The sequence below is a fragment of the Schistocerca serialis genome, chromosome 4, assembly GCF_023864345.2.
Source record: "Schistocerca serialis cubense isolate TAMUIC-IGC-003099 chromosome 4, iqSchSeri2.2, whole genome shotgun sequence".
Classification (NCBI taxonomy): Eukaryota; Metazoa; Arthropoda; class Insecta; order Orthoptera; family Acrididae; genus Schistocerca; species Schistocerca serialis.
The window spans coordinates 664,277,225-664,300,648 of record NC_064641.1 but is presented as its reverse complement, the minus strand read 5'-3'; the positions used below and the strand labels follow the sequence as shown (position 1 = coordinate 664,300,648).

The 23,424-nt window shown below is 38.2% G+C and overlaps 1 protein-coding gene across 1 annotated transcript in view; it reads left to right on the top strand.

The window, feature by feature from the left end:
* Positions 1–3,492: 3,492 nt before the first annotated feature.
* LOC126473137 (O-phosphoseryl-tRNA(Sec) selenium transferase) overlaps positions 3,493–23,424 on the top strand; it is a 69,651-nt gene continuing 49,719 nt past the window's right edge. Inside the window, exons 1-3 of the mRNA XM_050099996.1 lie at positions 3,493–3,640; positions 3,983–4,156; positions 10,062–10,191. Coding sequence (XP_049955953.1) covers positions 4,043–4,156; positions 10,062–10,191 — 244 coding nt within the window. The 5' untranslated portion in view covers positions 3,493–3,640; positions 3,983–4,042. The remainder of the gene's footprint in view (positions 3,641–3,982; positions 4,157–10,061; positions 10,192–23,424) is intronic.

The following is a 23,424-nucleotide window of genomic DNA, read 5'->3' as shown; positions in this document are numbered from 1 at the left end:
ACAGTCTTCCACAATACAGCGACTAATGTGGGAATAAGAGTGACATGTTGAATAGAACTGTTGTAGATGACGATACTTCAGCCCTCAATACTAGCAGAGTCATCAAGTCCTATGACGAGAAATCGCAAAAGTCCCTTTGGTTTTCGACTTCTCCTCATACAAGAAATGTGGAAAAGAGTACAATTTGTCTGTGATATCACAACCATTCAAACAAAAGGTTTTGCTGTACCATACTTTTATTTGTAGTCCTTTTAATTAAGTTTTGTTCAGAAAATGTCTCTGGACCCTATCTTCAAATATTGGCGAAGAGATATTTCCTCCTAGTCAATTTAATTGAATATTAGTACAATTTTTGTCACACACTAGATACTGCTTACATGAGGACTCCTGTTCAAACCCAAATAAGAAACTACATTCACCCATGCAACTCAAACATAAGCAGAAAGGAAATCTTTTTGGAGCATTAGTACCATAATTTCAAGAAATAAGGTACATGTAACTTCTGTTCCTGATTGATGGCTAGATTATTCTCGTTATCTTATCTTCAGAAATGTAGTTGTGGCTGAGAACTTTGACATTCTAAATATTATAAGTTGTAGACCAGTATAGATATAAATTGGAAACCTGCTATCCGAATGTCATTTGGCAGAACAACTAGAGAAAAAGAGGAACTGCACTCTGACGATGTGCAGTACCCGAAGGGGAAGTGCAGATTTTAAGTGGATCGACACAGGAATGTAGCAGCGATCCACAGAACAGATAAAAACTCCCAGCTCCCTCCAAAATGCTTCCCCTCTTCCTCAGCACGTTATGTTTCAATGAAATTCAATTTGTCTTGTGTCCAGTTATTATTATCGATTAGCGTGGTTGGTTGATTTGTTATTTGTGTCACTGTCTCTCTTCGGAAACAATGAATTCGTAAGATTATAAAACGCTTGAGACAAGTGCCATTGCAGGATATGTGATTTCTCCGCAGTCAAGCAAGTTATTGTTACTCCACAGTGTTGCTGAGCTCATCTTATATTGTCACTTGAAGAGATTTTTTGTCTTGTGGTAATAACGGGGTGAGTGGTATAAACTGGGAATGATGTTATTGACTTTATTAACGCATTCTGTTTGCAAAAATCATTACAGATTGATTACCACTGGTCGTCAGCCCAATACGAAATGAAATGTGGATCATAACCTCTAAAGCTGAAATTTAGTTTTTACGTAACAAATAATGATTAAAAGTTGCCTGAAATATAGAGTCAAAATGATGCTAGCTTTATGGCCTCATTCGTTCCCTGTATACATATGAAACATTTTGATGCCTTCAATAATCAAAGAACTAGAAAGTACATTGACTCGATAGTCATACGGTAATAAGAGGATTAAGTTTTAAAAGTAGAAATTTTAAGTTCAATCTTGTAGGCAAATTAGGATTTATTTGATCTTGTAGAACAGCCAGTGATGATTAAATAATATTTCTTGTATATGTTCCCGAAACTTCCAATGTAATGGCCACAACAATATGCAGAGATTTCAATAATGTGAACAATATGTTAACTGTAAATTTGCCGATCAGCTCTAGTCTTGAATCGGAAGAAAGGTCGATTCACACAACATATCCACAGACTGGAACAGACTCTCGTCATGTCATCATCAATTGGTGGAGGATTCACATTAGATGGGCATCAAAATTATGTCAATTTACTTAGCCAAGTACTGAATGGTGAAAGTGCGGTTGTGAGATATAACCTATAAAACAAAAAGTCGGAGTGTAGTATCAGAATTGAGGAACTAACAAGATAAAGTTTATTATGACCAAAGCAAATTTAATAGCAGATATTCTTCATCAGTTTTATGTGGTAAATTGCTGAGAAGTGAAAGATTTCCAAATCGACATTTAATTGCCAATAAAAATATGTAAGTACAATATATATAAGGAAGTACACAGAGCCTGTTTACCTTGTTATAATGTTTTTTTCCTACATAGAAAATCCCTTTGGGATAGAGCTGATTTTTTTTCGTTTTATAAAAGGTTATGTAAAAAAATGCTTCATCAATTTATGTTCTCATTTATGCAAAATGTAGAAGCTCTGTTCTGGCCTCTCTTAAAGAAGAATGGGAAAAATATTCAAGTCATCACGGAACATTTCCAATTTTTCACGAAAACAAAGCAAATAATTAATAAATATTAATAAGAAAAAAAGCGCGAAACCCACTACTGTAAAGTGAGTGATCGCGACGATAAAAGGTTAACTCCCGCCGTTAGCAGAGGACAAAACGAGTCCCCTCACCAACGTCAACGCCAAAACTTTCTTCCCGAAAACCTTATCTGATAATCTGTTTTTGCTTAGAGCCAACGTTGGTTATCCAACAGTACTGCGTGAGTTTGCTATTGTTACGAAAAACAATGATTTTTACCTCCGTGCATAATGCAAGAGGTGCGGGTTAAGGTGCCTCCACAGCGAGAGGCAGGCATGGCTTGTTACCCCCTCCCACCGCAGCTCCTCAGCCCATGTCGATAGCTTTGGTGAGCTTGCTTACTCCGCTCTCTACAAACCCAAAGGTGATCGGGCAATTACAGTTAACATACTGTAACAGCTAGCCGTGCTAATTAAGCCCTCTTAAAATTTCCAGCGAGGAGAAAGTTTCCATTGTATATCAATGAGGCGTTTGATCTCAAACATAAAGTTTTACGCACTTTTTTCCATTATCTTGGCTCTTGTTATCGAACGGAGGTAGGCATAGGTTATTTCTTCAGTTTGCTTGCCATCAGCGATCGATACAGACGAATCTGTTGTAAGAGGTATTGACGGCGAATAGTTCTTAAGTTTTCTTTAATTCCGATACGGATCTGTGGTAACAATGCAAGTGAGGTGGAGTAGTTGTAGCAGTTTCGGTATTAAAATCTCTTTCTGCCTATCATATGTACTTAAAAAAGTTCTCTGTGGCTTGTTTGAGTTGTTTCGGACGAAATCTGGAATGGATCCTTCAACAATTTCAAGGGAAATCTCAGTCTCTTTCGTTCCAATGACTGCGCTAATGACATCGATGTCAGCACACTCATTAACATTTAAATGCTAGTTTGGACTGAGACAAAAATTTTCAGGTTTATTAGCGTTTTTTATTAGCTTTAATACTTACGTACCGGTATTCAAAATGTTGTCACTGGTCTGAATTACTGTTTCGTCAATAGTTTTTCCAGAGACGTGTACCTTGAACTTCTGCGGATATTTGCTTGCCGGAGCATGTTTATGACTCCATCCTAATGTAAGCGGACTTGATCCGACTCACACCCCAAACTGCAATTACGTTTACAGCCGAAAAGAATTGAAATATTACAAGCGTTATTATTTCGCCGGTGATTTACACAGTCTTTCCTCGAGGGCTATAGTACGCTTTGAGTTAATGAATAAGAGATTATTAAAAGCCGTTTTTGGTATTTGATTTGATATATTCGTGTATGAGCTGCTGGACACATTCCTTAATTGTGAATACCTAGTAATTAGAGCGCCTGTATAGAGTCTACTACTAATCTACAATTAGCGGCATCTGTTGAGTAACACTGCTACTAAAACGGTGAACAGACGAAATACCTAGCGCGCATGTGTCAAGGGAAAGAAAGCAACGAAGGAAGGGTGTTGAGGTTTTGGTACGTGGTTTCTGCAAATTTTATGCTATTTCAGTATTTTCTGTGAGCATTTGGGATTGTTTTGAAACAAAAGTCAAAAATATTTCATAGAAACGCAGGCGAAATGCTGGAAAGTGTTAAAAATGTGTAGTTACGAGTTTTGCAGTTTACGTGTCAAGTGCATCGTTAATATGTTCCCCGATTGTTTTAATATAACAGTGCATTCTTGAATTCATGTTCATGTTGAATAAGTATTTGCACTTGGGGGTATTCTCTTCATTTGTCTGATAGTGCTCGCCATCTATGACACCTGTTTTCATTTCTGTATCAACATCATACCTCATGTGACGCACTGTTTATTAGGAATGGCAGTTACAAATTAGCACCGCAAAGCTCTCCAGCCGACTCCGATTTTGTGAAAATATGAATAGTCACAGCTTTACATTAGCTGAACGGCTAATTCCGGCGACTTACTTACAACAAGCGGCAGCAGCAAAGAAAACGAGAGAGAGCCTCGTCAGACAACTCATTGAACAGGTAGGCCCGAGAAAGTTTTACCTTCATATATTGAAATACGAATAGCCCATAAATATACCCGCTGCCATCCGCAGTATGTTGAAACTTGATAAGCATTATTAATATCTACGTGTATCAGGTGTGTGACTTTCTGTTTGTTTAACATGTTGATAAAATTTGGCGTTAATGTGAGAACTCTGTAGTTTTCATATCGCCATAGCATAATACTACTTACTACCTGTATTTTAAGAATCGTTTGTTGTAAATGTAAATTGTTGTTGTACATTTGTGTGCGGGATTTGCCAACATTCCAAGTCTTTACATCCCACTGACAACCAGTATGTACAATTTCTTGGGAACTGTCGATTCATTTTTTGCACATTTAGCAGAGTTCAAAACTGGAACATGCAGTTCTCTGCCTAACGTAAGCTTTGTAAGGCTTATGTAAGCCATCTCATTGTAAAACAAATAGAGTGCATTGATCACTAAGTAAGTGTACCCTCTGTAGGGATGGTGTTCCTCCTTGTTAGTGGGAAGTTTTTCCATTGAAGAAGTTCAACATAATCGGTTGCCAGAAGTGTCAGTAGCTTTACTTTATTAGGCCATGTGGGATGACACAAAGATCCAATGCCACTTAGCAAAACATTATCATCACACTTTTTGTTTTATTTGTTTTAGTTTTTGCACTTTTAGATTATCGTAGTTTTAATGTTTTGTAAATTTGTATGATTAAATTAGAGAGAAGCTAGAAGTACGTCCACATAATAGTAAGTTGACACTATTTTGTTCAATTACAATGTATTTCTCGTGGGTGGATCTTTCAGCTTAGCTGTGTTACAGGAAAGTGAATAATTAAAATAGCCACTAAGTATGGCTTTGTATGCTGTGTAGTACTTGTGAATGTGTAGCCTTAAGCCAATGGTTTAGTATTTTGCTTACAACGTGCTATCATTGTTAACATCTAGCCATAACATTAACAATATACCTCCTATTAGTAAATGCAAATTGCTACATAGAAATGAGTATATTCACAGAACATGATCATGTATTTGAAGAATTACATGTTCACCATTTGCTATACAGATTTATTAATTATTTTCTTCTAGTTTGTCATAGCAACTATTATCACTGAAAGACTATCATGGATTAGAATAACAAAATGATTGCCAGTTAAGCATGAAAGATGGGCATGTTGTCAGTTCACTTTTATGCGCAAGCACAACATGGCTCCGGTAGCACCAGCTGTGCAGTTCCGTACTGAGTATGTTCACATGTTCGCTATTAACATGCAGTCTTCAGTTCACTTTGCAGGATCCTACTTATCTTATCACTTTCGTAAGCAATCTCACAGCTTGCATCACTCATTCTGTTAAAGAAACATACCACACAGAGAACCAAAACAAAGAACAGATCACAACAATTAAGTGATACAGCACAATTTTCTGCTGCTGAGGTAGTAGAGCGGTATGGCAGCAGTGTACCTAGCAGAGAGTGTAATCCAACTCATGCTATGATTGGTTGTTGCTATAGTAGTGTAAATAACTAACTCTCAGTCACTTTGTTCACTTATTTTTGTTGGATAAGAATAAAAATGCACACACAGGATAAAAAGTATAAGTTGTCAACTTTATCAAGGAAAATAGCCTATGTAGAAGTACTAAAAAAATCTGTACATTTGATGGCTACGCAATTCAATTTTCTTCGTAATGCACAGCTTTTTGATAAGTATCTTAAGTACTTCCACATGATAACAGTGATCAGCCTGACAACTTACTTGCTTTATCTTGTGTGTACATTGTCCAGTTGCTTTTGTTGATGTACTGTTCCTGTGAAGATGGTTGCTGTGACTGATACTGGTAGAAAATAATAATAAATTTGTTCAGCTGATTGTAAACGTCCAATTCTTTAAATTCCTGACAGACATATTGAATCAGTCTGTTAACCTATAATAAACATAAACAAAACTATACAATAACACTACCAAATTATTATAGGGTGAAGTGGGGTAAGTGTAACCACGTTTTGGCATAGTTCAACTTTGACACCAAAATGTCAACTTATTATTGAAGTTATGATTTTGAAATTTCTCATGCTTAAAGTTTGACTTATTGACTTTTAAACAATATACATTTTGTTTCTGAAAGAAAAAATTATATGGTCAAATAATTGTTTTCAAAATTTTGTGTTGTGAGGTTACACTTGCCCCATGGTTCGGGGCAAGTGTAACCCCGCATTCTTGTACCCACACAGAGCATTGTAAGAGAGACTTGGGGTAAGTGACCTGATTACCCAATTTTTACTGAATTTGAGGATTTTCAAATTATTAAAATACCTTAAATTTTACTCAAGATATGAACTTTTTTGCACTCGCCTCTTTGTATATTATGAAATACACAGAAACTGTTAGCTAAACTAAAAAAAATAAGTGTTAGCCTAAACCATAAAACATTGAAGCAGAATGCATCATAGATGATTTATTTTTGTTTTAGGCCAGTAATTTATTAGTTTAAATTCTACAAAAGTAATATTTTTTTCTTTGGTAGGCAATTTGACAAAAATAATAAAATATCTAGTCTCGAGAGAAAAGAAAAAAAAATCACTTTGTAAGTTCACTTTCTATTATTTTTCATGGTAATTGAAGTAAAGCTGTTGGCAATTTGTGTTTAATGCTAAACTGCCCTAATTCAACTTATTATATTCACACTTAGGTCCTAACTATTATTTAGTCACTGAATGCTGTATGAATCAAATGTAACACCAAATGTCAGGTCTCCCTTGTTACCCAAAGTAGGCTCAGGCAGCACTGAAATGACATCAGAGGAGGGAACTTGTGTCTCATCTCTTCTATCAGGCCAATATAATGTGGTGCCATGCTTTGTCTTATTTTTGGATCTGAGGAAAATCACTTCTGGATCTCCTAAATCAATAATTTTGGTAACTTGGCCAATAAAATGAACTTTCTTACATTTTGTTGCAAAAGCTACCAGAACATACTTTTCCAACTGTAATTTTATCTTTAGCTTCAAAAAAGTTTGCCTCTTTTTCTTCTTCTTCACAGCTTATCAATTCTTTCCTGAGATCATCCAGTGTTATCATCTTCATCACTACTTGTTAAAGATAGGCCTCCTTCAGTTTCACTTTCTTCACTTGTTGATTCAACTTCCAGTCTTTTTTCTTGTTACCCACGTGAGCAATCTGTGATTTTTTTTTTTTTTTTTTTTTTTTTTTTGCACAACATTCTGAGATGCCATTTTGGATAAAGTAACAGCACTTTGTTTGGAAGATTTACTTTTCATTACCAAGCCCTTTTTTATGCCGATAATGCTTTTTTGTTTTGCTTTCCACTTATTATTCTTGTTTCCTTTAAAATCTTTTTCTTTATAGATGGCACCTTGAAAAGTGATAACTTCAGCTCCTGGTGCAATCCTTTTCTTCTTTGTTTTACCAGTGGGACTACACTGTTGGACTGTTTCCAATAATAACCTTTCAAATGACAAATCAGAAGTTCCAGAACATAATGAAACATTGGTTAGCTTAGGAATGCTTGAGAAAGAACTGTGATATTGAGAGAACTACAGGGCTCAGTAGATGTAGGCCTATAAAATTCTGGAGGTTGTTCAGCTGGAAGGTTCCCAAAAATCTGAGTACTTTCTGTTAGAGACATAGTTTCCACACAGTCTATGGCTGCATTATCGAGAGCTGGCAATGGATTAGTTTCTGCCAAATATTTGGTATGAGCTACATATCTTTTATATGCCTCGGGATCATATTTAGTTTTATCAATTACTTCTCTACTGTAAGGGAATATTCCTGCTTTTTGAAAACCACTTTTCACAAATTCAGGTGGTGTTTCATTCCATACAGCAGTGAGGAGATTGGAACAGTCACGTTTGCTCATTTTTACCCCTTGATGATGTCTCTGGTGATGAGTTAACTTTTGGTCCCAATTAGATTTCACACACAGGAAGGTCAGTTTAGTTGATCTAGTCTGATGGCAAAAACAGGGTTATGGCTTAAATAAATCTGTTGCGGTAAGTTTGTTTGGGGCAAGTGTAACCCCCCCTGGTTACACTTGCCCCAGCCGATTTGTTACACTTGCCCCACATGGGAAAAAGTTGGGGTAAGTGTAACCATGCCTGGCATATCAAGAGCTTTATCAGTAGAGTAAAACGAACCTCATATTTGAAATTATCATGCAAAAGTTAGTTTGTAACCAAAAAATTGTGCAGTTGTCTTTAAAGCTGCGAAAATGACAGACCACCAAATTCAGAGCATGTCACTCTCTTGCAGAGTGAAAATGTAGACGTCAATTCAAGTCCAAAAATTAATTACCAATTTATGTCAGATTTGACACCTTATGGTTAAATATAACAAAGAAAGGAGTAAATTAACATGTGTGATAGGTCAGAGGTAAAAATACAGCTGCTTTAAGGCACCATAAGCCGTGGTTACACTAACCCCATGGTTACACTTACCCCACTTCACCCTAAATAAATTGGCAAAATAGAGAAAGGAGGATGAAAGGAAAGATAAATAAATTAAAAATAAGAGGAGCAGCAAATATTCATTGATTTACAATAATGAAAGCACTTTATGGTATAAGGAAGTTCTTTAGTAGAATGATTTCCGTTCTGCAGTACGAACTGAAGGAGTGACAACTTTTGTGAATACGTAAGTGAATGGTTTTTAGTCCCCAACATAATTTTAATAATCTCCTGTAGTTTATTATCAAATTAAAAATAAGATGAGATGACACAGCAATTATATGCTATATTTATTTTCAAGAAAACTACATTTGTGATGACAAATATTTTCTTGCAGGTCATTAGCAATTCAGATAACATTTCTCCACAAAAACCAGTTGTCAACTTTCTCGCACCCTGCGTAGCATAAATATTTCGGTGATGTCGTCGCTGTTGCATCAAATAATAATAGAACTGTAGTATTCATTAAAACAAGTGTTCGTATGAAAATTTACTTGAATCTAACTCAGCATGTGACTAGCAGAGAATTCATCTCCCTTGATTAATGTCTAATCCGTATTTCTCTTTTACTGGCAGGACTATACTTTTGTAAGTTATATTCTGAAGTTCTGCCTGCACAGTCTCGTGCTATTTCCACAGTAAACTGATATGCTTACTATCTTTCAGTAAATATGAAAAATAATTTTGTAAACTAATGTTTTTTTCTTTGTATTAATGTACTGAGTATTTATATACTATATAAATAATATTTTTAATTAGCGGTATAATGCTGTGGACGCATTATCTCTAATTTTTTTAGTCCTGCTATTTAAATTCATAAAAATCTGCATGATTGGTAGATGCTGTGGTGGTGCTGAGAACAAATTCCACCATGTTTATGGCTTGAATAAAATAACTATTTGATTGACATATTACAGTGGTTGAGCTGGTGGAGGGGCGAGGGTGGGAAGGCAAAGTTTCGGACATGCTGCCAGCCATACTTGATGAGGCTTCACTTGTGGCAACTAAACGAGCAACACATTGAGCATGTGGCTCTTTAAAAAAAAACACACACACACACTAAAGTTGGCTAGTGACTGGCCAAATGACAATCACAAAATAATTTTAATCTAAATTAGACATAGGTGGCTCTCACCGGGTGTTCGGAAGCAAGATGGTGTGTTGACATCTAGTTTTATATTGCCAGTGACAGAATAACAAAAGGCCTGTTTTGGGTTGATGAAATTAAGCTAAACTTGTAGGTCCTAACCTAACCGCAACCACAGGTTTTGCTTTATGTTCAGCATTGATAATATTGATTGATCTGTGACCTCCCATTGATACCTAAAATTGCCCTCCGATTGCTTATGTGAAATGCATTACCAACATACTAGCAGTAGTGGAAAAATGTTTTGGTCTTCTGTCTCTACTGCTGAAAATTGATTTTTGTGTTCTGCTTACAGAGAAAATGGCCAGAAGAGGGATGGGATGACACCACTATAGAGATGTTTCTCACTGATTTGTCACAGATGGACAGTAATAATTTCCCTGGTAACTGTGGCATTGGTGAGAGAGAAGCGAGAATTGCCTCAGGTGACTGCACAGATTTAGATATCAAATACACAGAATAAGATTTTTTCCTGTCTTTGGTACAGAGAGTGTTAACTTTTTTGCATTCACTTTGTATTTTAAAACAGCATTTAACTGATTTTTAATATACTGTTAAGGATACAGGCTACTTTTCCGGCTCAGTATTATGTAAATATCAACACCTATTTCTTTCAGGCAATGTTTATAATGTATAGGTTTTACAGATTTTTTGTTGATATCAGATAATACAGCACTCTTTCTAAACAAATTAGAAGTATTTTGAATATTTTCGAACCTGATTAGGGTTATTAAAAAAAATTACAAAGAAATTGATGCAATTTTTTTTTTCCCCTAAATGCTTCCTCAAATTTGAGGTACCATTTAATCCAATGTTAACACATTTGAAAGAGACCAAATTCTTACCAGATGTGCACGACATAATGGCTGAGGTACTAGACTTATTTAGTTCCACTTATTACGTATATTACAAAGATAAAAAAAATCACATCTTACATTTTAATATTCATAATTTTTTTCTTAATAAAAATGTTATTTTTTCTATAATTTAGTTGATTTTGCAGTAAAGCTTAGGGCTACTACATGAGTATGGACTATTGCAAGTTACAGAAAAAAATTAGAGCAATGCTTTATAAACTTTAGGAAATATTTGTACCTGAATTCTGAAAAATACAACTTGTGGGAAATTGTGAATGAAGATATGAGTCCAATTAAACTGTGCCTCAGAACATCCCTGAAGAATAATCTTAATCCTGCAGCATTTTTTCATCTCCAAGCTTCCTCTTGGCATTCCTTTTAGCACTTCTTGCTTCTTTGCTAACTGGAAGAGCGAAGCTTTCAGCTTCATGCACCCGTTGTCTGTCACACGCAAGCAATTGATCTTCCACATTAGAGTGACATTTTATGCCTAAATTTCTCAGGACTTCCAACCTTCCTATCACTCCATCATTGAAACATATCACTGCATCTAGTAAACCAACTTTAATTGTATTTAGTCCTACAAAAACATTTTTGGGTGATATTTTGCATATGCAATGGTTGAAACTTTCATTTGTATTCTGAGTGTCCCCATGAAGACATTTACTAAGCAAAACACTGTTACTCAGGTCTCTAAAATTTGGTTTTATTTCATTCGTAACACGCTCAGGAAGAGAATGCTTATGACAGCATCTTTGACCACTTTCCTGTGTTATTTGGTAACTGCATCAAGAATCTGCTCCTTTAGGGCAAAGTCTGTGAGCAGGGTGGTCATCTGTGGACAACTTACGAAAGTAGGTGGCCCATACAGCTTTTATCATTGCTGTAACATCATTCAGAGGTGCAGTTTGTCTAATGGCCAGTCCATAATAACTCAGAAGGGTGTCTATTTCGGTTTCTGTAAATCTGCCTCGGCCAGTCAGAGCTTTTCCATTAGATAGCAACTTTCCTTTTGTTTCTCTTTGTGGCTTCCTCAATCTAGCACCCATCCTCTTTTGCACATGTCCACAACACTCCAGTTCTGTTACCAAGGTATCACCATAAACATTGAACTTGTTAATTTTATTGAAAGCTTTGGAGTCCCCATCACGTAGGTACTTTGTATATCTAACGTTATAAATGGGCACCGACCTCTGAAGTATATTTAGAGCTCCATCACACTCCATACCTCTTCTTAACCATCATAATTCTTAGAACACTGATGTTCAATATGTCCTTCAGTGCTACCATAGCAGGTGTGGCAGTACTTACATAAGCACTCAACAACAACAAATTTTCCATTCTCCAGAGAAGTAGCACTCACAACACCATTAAAGGAATGATCTCCTTGATGTTTCCATATCCCATCTCCATATCCCGCCAAGTGCAACAGCAGTGTCCCTGGTTTCACTAATATTTTTAGTTTCTTCTATTGCATGTTTCATAGATGCTTTAGACACAACTGTCAAGGCACCTAAAAGTATTTTTATGTACTTGCTGAAGCTACTAGGAGGAGATGGAGGAGGAGGGAAGTCCATCAAACCACAAAACGTTTGAGCAGCCTTTTTTCCTTGTCCTATTGCAGACATTGCATACACTAACTTCAAATTCACATCATATGAATTATGCACAATGTTTGAAGTCATTTTCGAGGTAGATTTATTGCAGGATCTACACATAACAACTAATTGTGACACTAAACCCCTCATGATACTTTGTTGTTCAGTTATTTCCAGACAACCTACACAATCACACTGTGTACATTTGGCCACTTTTATTTATCAAAGAAGATAAGATGCCCACATCAACAACAACAAATCCACTACAAACAGCATCGTTGTTAGCACAAAAATTTGAATTACCAGGAGATGTGCCATGTGGGAGTTTCTTCTTTGAAGAATTGATACATAGGTTACTTTCAACAGTGTGGCTTGCTTTGTGTGTGAACTGGTTACCATGGAATTTCCTTTAATGAATTCCTTGATGCTTGGAATAATTTTTATTTTTTGCACGCTAAAGGATCTGTACTTCCACAAATATTTGTAGCACTTGGGCAACATACATTCAGTAACACCTGAACAAACTGCTTCAACTAAACAAAAGTAAATACTGGCAAAGGTAATTATTTACAGGCACTAGAAACCTGCACTGTTACCAACATATACCATGTATCATATGTATTAATGCCGGAAACAGAAGGTTCACAGTTCTTTTCGAAATAATACTGATTTATGTAACAGAAATAAAGGGGGCGTGGCAGCGTACATGACCATAACTTTAAAACTTGGTATATATATGTCATTTTTCATTTGAAAGCCTGTAATGTATGTATCAATGTAATCAGGGAAGACTGTAGAATTTAATAAAGCCATAAAAAATTTCTATTTTTCCACCATTTATAAGTACCCTGTATCCTTAAATGATAAGGCATTTTATTTAATTAGTCCTTTAAGAATTGGCCTGTGGAATGATCAGTGTAAAAGACTCTGTTAGGGTACATTAGTTTTGCAAAAGCTAGTAAGTGAAATCACAGAGGTAAAGAAGAACAAAAGCACCTGTAAGTATCAACTTGGTTGTGATGTTGATTGATTGTATCTTGTGGAAGGATGCTACCGTCATTTGTAATCATCGAATTAAACAGCAGTATCAATTGTATCTTGATGTTGATGTCTGTTGAATATTCTGCTTTTAAAACAAAGCACTAATGCTATGTTCTGCCAAAATTGGTCACTCTGGGATGTTTTATTTTGTGAAGTGTGTGATCATTATATCCTGCAATTTTTGGCTCTTTTGGAATCAGGTTGTGGTGTTAATTATGTTGTTAATTATTGACATGCCTTACTGGCTATGAAATAATAGCCCCAAGGACAATAAAGAAAAAAAAAGGGCTTTCAGAGAAAAGGAGATAGGTCTTTCACAATACAGTATGATTGAATTTGGCAGTGGGGCAGAAGGTGAGACCTTAGAGAAGGACTTACACTTCTGTGGGTATAAGTGTTTTGGAGAAAAGGTTTATGACTTTTGTTCGGTCTGCTTAGGTTCTCGATTCTGTGGGGTGTTGGGAGGGAGTTTTTGAGGATAGGGTAAATGTAGTATGTCTGCGAGGCGGGGTTTGTCAGCTGTGGAGGAAGTGGGGGAGGTTTGGAGGTTGTTGTAGAGATGGTTGATAATGTAGTCCAAGACGGGAGTAGGAAGTGAACAGGTTGGAGAGTTTTTTTAGGGTGGTGATGTACATGCTGCTCTCGTTCCTGGAGGGCAGTAGTTTCATTGTGTGATATGGAATCCAGGAATTTGGGATTGCATAGCAAGAGAATTTTATGGATGGAGAGGAGGTATTGCAAGATGGTTTGGGCCTGATTGACATGGTTTTGCAAGTCTATGTTGGTGAAGGTTGAGGGCTGGCAGAATATGAACAGGTGGCAATTATCATGAAGGGAGGAGTTGTAACTGATGATGGGTAATTAGGTGGTGAGGCCGTTTGGAGGGCATTCCATGAGCCTAGCAACAACACAGGAAAAATATTTTGGAGTTCGTTCTGGCGAGAAATACGGAATCTTCTCTGTATTGATGCAGATGGAAGGGGCAAGGGTCCATGGTGGAGGATAAAAATTAATTAAAATATGTAAAAAATGTAGAAATACCTGCAAAAAATACCAAAATACATTGGACAAATCACGGAGTCGGGGTGGGGGGAAGAAACAGATGAATGATGAGGAAACAAGATGAAACCACAGGGAGAAGGCCTATAGTAAAAGGTAAAAACAACTGAAATTAATGTGAAAACACAGTGAAATCAAAGAAAAAAACAAATAAAAAGGATGTAATGTGGATTGCAGGTCCTTGGTCAGATAAGTGCAAAGAAGAGGGTCAACAGATGTGACTAGATTACATGAAGCTAATATGTGCAAACTGGAATAAGAGAGGAGCAGGCATGGGGGGTTGGGGAGGAGTTGGTGGGATGAAGTAGAAGTTCACGTGGCACAGGAAGGTATGAAGAATAACATGTGAAAATACGTTGAGAGTGAGGCAGGGAGTGTGACCAGTTTGAAGGTCTAGGATTACTGATATCAGCGGGAGTAATGTGTGACAAGAGATGCTACATCAACAGTCAGAGCAGTCTTGTAGCCATCTGTTGTGCACGGACAAGATTTGTTACAGTGTGGCTCATAGGTAGAGCATGCATTGCGATTTTGGAGGTGACAGGTGAAACACAGGCAAGAAGAGAATGGAAGATGGGCACAGAGTATAGTACTGCATTAGACAATAAAAACAAAGCAAAACAAAACAATGGAAAATTCAGGATGGGATAATGACAATATTGTGAACTGTAGGATGGATTGTGACTCACCATATAGCAGAAACATTGAGTCACAGATAGGTACAGTAAAAAGACTGTCAAACAGTATGCTTTTGGCCAAATAGGTCTTCATCAGAATTAAACAACACACACACACATACATATGAATGCAACTCTCACACAAATGGCCACAGTCTCTGGCTGCCAGGGTCAGACTGCGAGCAGCAACACATGATGGGAGTAGCAGTGTGGGTGGTGGGGGTAGGGGGGTGCTGGGGGGAAGGTTGGGGAGGGTAAGTATTAGCAGTGTAGGAGTGGGAGACAGTAAAGTGCTGGTTGTGTGAGCATACTGGTGCAAGGTGGAGAGAGGGTAGGGCAGCTAGGTGCAGTCGGGAGGTTAGACGGAGGGCAGGGTTGGGAGTGGCGTGGGGGGGGGGGGGGGGTGGGGTCAGCAGGAAAGGAGAGATGTAAAGTGTGTGTGGGTGTGTTGGTGGAACAGAGGGCTTTTTAGTGCAGGAGTGGGAAAAGGGAAGGGGACAGGTGGATACAGGACAATGACAAATGAAGGTTGAAGCCGGAAAGCTTACGGGAACGTAGGATATATTGCAAGGAGAATTACCACCTGTGCATTTCAGAAAAATCTGGTTTTGGTGGGAAGGATCCAGACGGTACAGGTTGTGAAGCAACCATTAAAATGATGAACATTGTGGAAGCATTCTTAGTAATCATTAAAATGAACATTGAGAGGTATTCTCAGCAACTGGGTAGTCCAGATGTTTCTTGGCTTCAATCTGTTGGTGGCCATTCATGCAGACAGACAGCTTGCTAGTTGTCATGCCCACATAGAATGCAGCACAGTGGTTGCAACTTATCTTGTGAATCACATGACTTGTTTCACAGACAGCCCTGCCTCTGATGGGATAGGTGATGCTTGTGACGGGACTGGTGTAGGTGGTGGTGGAAGGATGTATGGGATAAGTCTTGCATCTAGGTCTGTTACGGGGATATGAGCCATGAGGCAAGGGTTTGGGAGCATGGGTTGTGCAGGGATGGATGAGGATATTGTGTCGGTTTGGTGGGCGATGGAATACCACTGTGGGAAGGTTGGGAAGGATAGTCGGTTGGACTCTCCTCATTTCATTACAGAAGAAGAGGTGGTTTTAACCGTGTTGGGAAATATGATTCAGTTGTTCCAGTTTGTGTGGTACTGAGTCACAAGTTCCCGCATGGCACTAACCTAAGCCACACTATTTGTGGGTTATCTAAAGGAATCCTTTCTAATCATCCAGACATCCAAATCCCTCACCTGGTTCAGATTCATTGATGATGTCTTTGTGATCTGGATCCAGGATAAGGACACTCTATTCACATTCCTTGAAAACCTGAACACCTCCTTTCCTATTCACTTCACCTGGTCCTCAAACCAACAAGCCACCTTCCTGAACGTTGTTCCCATCTTAGAGATGGGTACATCAGTACCTTTGTCCATAATAGCCTACCAACTTACAGCAATATCTTCACTTTGACAGCTGCCACCCATTCCATACCAAGAAGTCCCTTCCATAAAGCCTAAACACTTGTGGCTTTTGCGTGTGTAGTGACAAGCAGTATGTCTTAAAATATAACAAGGGTCTCACTGAGAGCTTCACAGACTATAATTACCAACCCTGAACAGAAACAGTCTCCCATGCCTTCTTTCTCATCACCCTCACCTCCAAAAGTTCCACCATCCAGCTACAGAGGAGCATTCGCCCCATGACTCAGTACCACCCAGGACTGGAGCAACTGAATCATATTCGCCACTAGGGTTTCATATAACTCTCATTATGCACCGAAGTGAGAAATGTCCTACCCACTATTCTTCCCACACCTCCCACAGTGGTGTTCTACCACGCACCAAACCTACACAATAACCTCGTCCGTCCCTACACAACCCCCGCCCCCAACCTCTTGCCTCATGGCTCGTATTCATGCAATAGACCTAGATGCAAGGCTCGTCTCTCATATCCTACCATCACCACCTACTCCAGTCTGGTCACAAGTGTCATTTATCCTGTAAGGCAGGGCTACCTGTAAAACCAGTCATGTGAGCTACAAGCTAAACTGCAACCACTGTGCTTCATTCTATGTTGACATGACAACCACCAAGCTGTCTGTCTGCACGAATGGCCACTGACAAACTGATGCCAAGAAACAGCTGAACCACCCAGTTGCTGAGCACACTGCCCACCACGATGTTATTCATTTCAGTGACTGCTTCAAAACCTGTGTCATGTGGATCCCTCGCATCAACTCCAGCTTTTCTGAAATGCACAGGTGGGAATTCTTCCTGTATTATATGCTAAGTTACTGTAACCCTCCTGTCCTCAACCTTCGTTAGTTATTGTCCTACATCAACTTATCCTCTTCCCTGTTCCCACTCCAACACTACACACCCCTGTGTTCTACCAACACATCCACAATCTTTTTACCTCTCTCCTTTTCTGCTGCTGTCACCCCCAACCCTGCCCTCCATCTAACCTCCTGGCTGCCCTATTCTCTCTGCGTCTTGTCCCTGTATGCAGCACTTTTCCATCTCCCATCCCTACACAGCTATTCCTCTTGCTTCCCACCCCAGCCCCCTTCTTAGTCCCACCATCTAGAGTGCTTCTCCCGTCACACGCTGCTGCTCACAATCTGACATAGGCAGCCAGACACTGTGGTGATGTGTGTATGACTTGTGTTACCTGTGTGTGTGTGTGTGTGTGTGTGTGTGTGTGTGTGTGTGTGTGTGTTTTGTCTAATTCTGATGAAGGCCTTTTTGGCTGTAAAACTTACATGTTTGACAGTCTGTTTGTTGTGCCTATCTAAAATTCAGCATCTCTGCCATGTGGTGAGTAGCAATTTATCCTTTTCACAATACTGTCATTTCTAAAACTGTACTGCACTTTATTCTGTTTTTATAATGAATGTAATAGGGGCTTTCTGATCAATTTTTATACAAAGTAAGCAATCTCTGATGCTAGCAAAACACCTTTTTTACAGTTGACTACAAACTAAATATCTGATATGACTAACACTGTACAGATAATTTTCTGACACATTTACCTACACAACAAATTGGAAACCATAACACACTAAACTACAAAATTCTCATTATTTTTTCGAATACACTTTGTTAGTATAAACCTCTTTTTATTACAGCTACTCAAAGTGAACTCGTATGGATATCACTATTTTACAGCAACACAATCTTTGTTGTCTCATTTAGATTTTGCACATCTTGTTGAAAGTTACAGGTGGCTAAATGGAAAGTTGGCCCAAATGCAGGGTGATTCAGCTAAACTGTTCATCTAAATATTTCATAATTTTGTGTTCACCCATAACAATTGTGAGACTGTCTCACGAAATGACTTATACTTCCTTTCCATAACTATATTAACTACAGGTTTATTAGTATCAACCTCACATTTTCAAATGAAATTACTATAATTTTTGCTGCTAGTATCGTAGCTCTAAAAGACATTTCACTGTTTAAAATCTGATTGGTAGTTTTGAAGAAATGATAATATTTAGAACTTAAGATTTATCTGTTTGGAACATGAAACTGATTGCTGTCTTATGTAGAAGTTCATTATTTCGTATCCAAATAATGAAACTTGTCACATGAGATAAGGAACAAACAGTGTGTTGGACCACTGCATTACTGGTATAAAATGGGCACAGGAAATGTAGCATACATTCTGCATTGTTAAAGTGCTGATTAGTTTTAAAAATTAAATTTGTTTCAAGAACCAAGACAAACTAGATACTTTACTTGTTTGTGGAGAACGCAGAAGGCATGTGAAGAGAACAGCTGAGCTGTAAACACAAAGATATCCTGACAGATGATGTGCAGAAAGTGTGACAGGTCAGTGAATGTGCAAACATTATTATTGGAAAGGCCTGGAAAATAGGCAATCCTGCCAAGAGTAGAGCAGTTGAAATAATTTTTTCTGTAGCTGTTGCTCATAATTTGTTTGCCTTGTTGTAAAATAGAAAGGAATAGAATAACAATTGCACTGATGTACTGAAATGAAATGAGATCCTCTACTTCAGGCAGAAATATTGCACAATAGAGACAAATTAAATGGAATTAGGGAACCAACTACTTGTCATATTATGGGGCCATAAGAGGTATTTTCTGATTTGTTTTCAGAGTATGTAAGTTTCCAAATGTGATGAATTAAGGTGACAAACAGAATCCAATTGGCAGTAGTGTTTTTTTAATAGCATTAATTACTTACTAAGTTGTTTTTGAATTAACTTAAAAATGTATCTTTTTCTTTTTGTAAAGAAATACGTGAAATGCGGACTGTATTCCTCCCTTCAGATGACTGTGGAATCAGAACTTCCTCATTTGATGTTACTTACATATGTAGCTTCTATAACAGGCCATTGTTGCGAAGTTGTAATTAAAGGATATGTTCTTTCCCATGTGCCTCTTCCTTTAAACATATTAATACTTTTGGTAGAGATGCTGGAAAATTGGGTGGCCAGTGGATGCATAGATTAGATTAGATTAGATTAGATTTTGGATTCCATTTGCTCACAGAGATGGAAACTACATGCTTGTGAAGATGAGGAATGGCTTAATAAAGATTCTCCTTCATAATAGTGCTCATTAGCTTTAACAAACAAGTGAATGGTGCTGTATGTGCATCATGGAAAGGTTGTTTGTCAGGACTGAGCACTTGGCACAGTGGTGATAAGGTTGACCCGCATTCAATTCACACTTTGAAAAGTGTATAGCTGATGTCCTTTCCCATTCCTCTCTTATTTTGTGTAGGTTGATAAAATTATACTCCACTACACAGCATCAGAAGCTGTATTTCAGTATAAATGTCATTAAGAAATGTTTGTTGTAACTGTGAAAGAAATGAAAGTGGGATGTGAAGAAGACACATACATTAATGAATTGAAGAGCAAAACAGAAGTTGGTACTAACGAGATTATTCTACTGTTTCAAGTCAATGTCTTTCAGCAAATACAGTAAGAGTTACGTACAAACTATATGTAAATATATTAGACCAGTTAGTACTATTAGCTTTTTGTACGTGTTTATCTTGTATTTGTAAATTATATGTAACTTGTGGTGTATGGAAAATAGGAACAACTAAAAATGCACATAATGGTTACAGGTGCTATCCTTCTGCACAATTTTCTAATTGTGTGAAATGTGTTTCTGTCTTCTATGCAATACATGTTATCTAATGTAATGTTGTGATGTAAGGAACCACAGAATTACTGCATCTGTATTCCTATGTTTTTTCTTCTGCTTGTGGCAATGTTATGTTCTTCACTAATTTTTGATACACTCATGGAATTTCTCACATTTTCATGTGTGTTAAATGTGTGTCAGTGCTGTTTCTCTCCGTACTCATCAAATTACATTCCACAGACTTTTAGGAAAGTACTTGCAATCATAGTGGAAATTAATTTCACTAGGGACAGAAAGTTGGCTGAAACTAGATGTAAACAGTAATGAAATCCTAAACTCAGATTGGAATGTATACCGCAGATACAGGCTGGACAGTGAAGGGAGAGGAGTGTTTATAGTGATAAGAAGTACAATAGTATCGAAGGAAATTGACGGAGATCCGAAATGTGAAATAATTTGGGTGAAGGTCACGGTTAAAGCAGGCTCAGACATGGTAATTGGATGTCTCTATAGGCCCCCTGGCTCAGCAGCTGTTGTGGCTGAGCACCTGAAGGATAATTTGGAAAATATTTAGAGTAGATTTCCCCACCATGTTATAGTTCTGGGTGGAGATTTTAATTTGCCAGATGTAGACTGGGAGACTCAAACGTTCACAACGGGCGGCAGGGACAAAGAATCCAGTGAAATATTTTTAAGTGCTTTATCTGAAAACTACCATGAGCAGTTAAACAGAGAACCAACTCGTGGCGATAACATATTAGACCTTCTGGTGACAAACAGACCCGAACTATTTGAAACAGTTAACGCAGAACAGGGAATCAGCGATCATAAAGTGGTTACGGCATCGATGATTTCAGCCGTAAATAGAAATATTAAAAAAGGTAGGAAGATTTTTCTGTTTAGCAAAAGTGACAAAAAGCAGATTACCGAGTACCTGATGGCTCAACACAAAAGTTTTGTCTCAAGTACAGATAGTGTTGAGGATCAGTGGACAAAGTTCAAAACCATCGTACAATATGCGTTAGATGAGTATGTGCCAAGCAAGATCGTAAGAGATGGAAAAGAGCCACCGTGGTACAACAACCGAGTTAGAAAACTGCTGCGGAAGCAAAGGGAACTTCACAGCAAACATAAATGTAGCCAAAGCCTTGCAGTCAAACAAAAATTACGCGAAGCGAAATGTAGTGTGAGGAGGGCTATGCGAGAGGCGTTCAATGAATTCGAAAGTAAAGTTCTATGTACTGACTTGGCAGAAAATCCTAAGAAATTTTGGTCTTATGTCAAAGTGGTAGGTGCATCAAAACAAAATGTCCAGACACTCTGTGACCAAAATGGTACTGAAACAGAGGATGACGGACTAAAGGCCGAAATACTAAATGTCTTTTTCCAAAGCTGTTCCACAGAGGAAGACTGCACTGTAGTTCTTTCTCTAGATTGTCATACAGATGACAAAATGGTAGATATCGAAATAGACGACAGTGGGATAGAGAAACAATTAAAATCGCTCAAAAGAGAAAAGGCCGCTGGACCTGATGGGATACCAGTTCGATGTTACACAGAGTACGCGAAGGAACTTGCGCCCCTTCTTGCAGCGGTGTATCGTAGGTCTCTAGAAGAGCGTAGTGTTCCAAAGGATTGGAAAAGGGCACAGGTCATCCCCGTTTTCAAGAAGGGACATCGAACAGATGTGCAGAACTATAGACCTATATCTCTAATGTCTATCAGTTATACGTAGAATTTTGGATCACGTATTATGTTAGAGTATAATGACTTTTCTGGAGACTAGAAATCTACTCTGTAGGAATCAGCATGGGTTTCGAAAAAGTTGGTCGTGTGAAACCCAGCTCGCGCTATTAGTCCATGAGACTCAGAGGGCTATTGACACGGGTTCACAGGTAGATGCCGTATTTCTCTACTTCCGCAAGGCATTCGATACAGTTCCCCACAGTCGTTTAATGAACAAAGTAAGAGCATATGGACTATCAGACCAATTGTATGATCGGATTGAAGAGTTCCTACATAACAGAACGCAGCATGTCATTCTCAAAGGAGAGAAGTCTTCCTAAATAAGAGTGATTTCAGGTGTGCCGCAGGGGAGTGTCGTAGAACCGTTGCTATTCACAGTATACATAAATGACCTTGTGGATGACATCGGAAGTTCACTGAGGCTTTTTGGGATGATGCTGTGGTATATCGAGAGGTTGTAACAATGGAAAATTGTACTGAAATGCAGGAGGATCTGCAGCGAATTGACGCATGGTGCAGGGAATGGCAATTGAATCTCAATGTAGACAAGTGTAATGTGCTGCAAATACATAGAAAGAAAGATCCCATATCATTTAGCTACAAAATAGCAGGTCAGCAACTGGAAACAGTTAATTCCATAAATTATCTGGGAGTACGCATTAGGAGTGATTTAAAATGGAATGATCATATAAAGTTGATCGTCGGTAAAGCAGATGCCAGACTGAGATTCATTGGAAGAATCCTAAGGAGATGCAATCCGATAACAAAGGAAGTAGATTACAGTATGCTTGTTCGCCCACTGCTTGAATACTGCTCAGCAGTGTGGGATCCGTACCAGATAGGGTTGATAGAAGAGATAGAGAAGATCCAACGGAGAGCAGCGCGCTTCGTTACAGGATCATTTAGTAATCGTGAAAGCGTTACGGAGATGATAGATAAACTCCAGTGGAAGACTCCGCAGGAGAGACGCTCAGTAGCTCGGTACGGGCTTTTGTTGAAGTTTCGAGAACATACCTTCACTGAGGGGTCAAGCAGTATATTGCTCCCTCCTACGTATATCTCGCGAAGAGACCATGAGGATAAAATCAGAGAGATTAGAGCTCACACAGAGGCATACCGACAATCCTTTCCACGAACAATACGAGACTGGAATAGAAGGGAGAACCGGTAGAGGTACTCAAGGTACCCTCTGCCACACACCGTCAGGTGGCTTGCACAGTATGGATGTAGATGTAGAAGTCACTTAAATTTGACAGTAGGAAGAGAACAACAAACTTCATAGGGTAAAGAAGTGTATTGGAACCTGATGTTTACAAACATGAAGTAGCTATTTGGATGAATTTTCTTCATCTAACATATTTCTTTAGATGAATGTTTTTTTTGTTGGGTGTGGTACCATCATTTCCTGTTGTTTTTCGTGACTTTTGGATGGGAATATGCAGGTAATAATATAGATGATATGGACACTTATTGGTGAGAGTTTCAGATTTCAAGTATAATGAGCTTTTGATTTAGACAGTCTCAATTTCAAAACATTGTT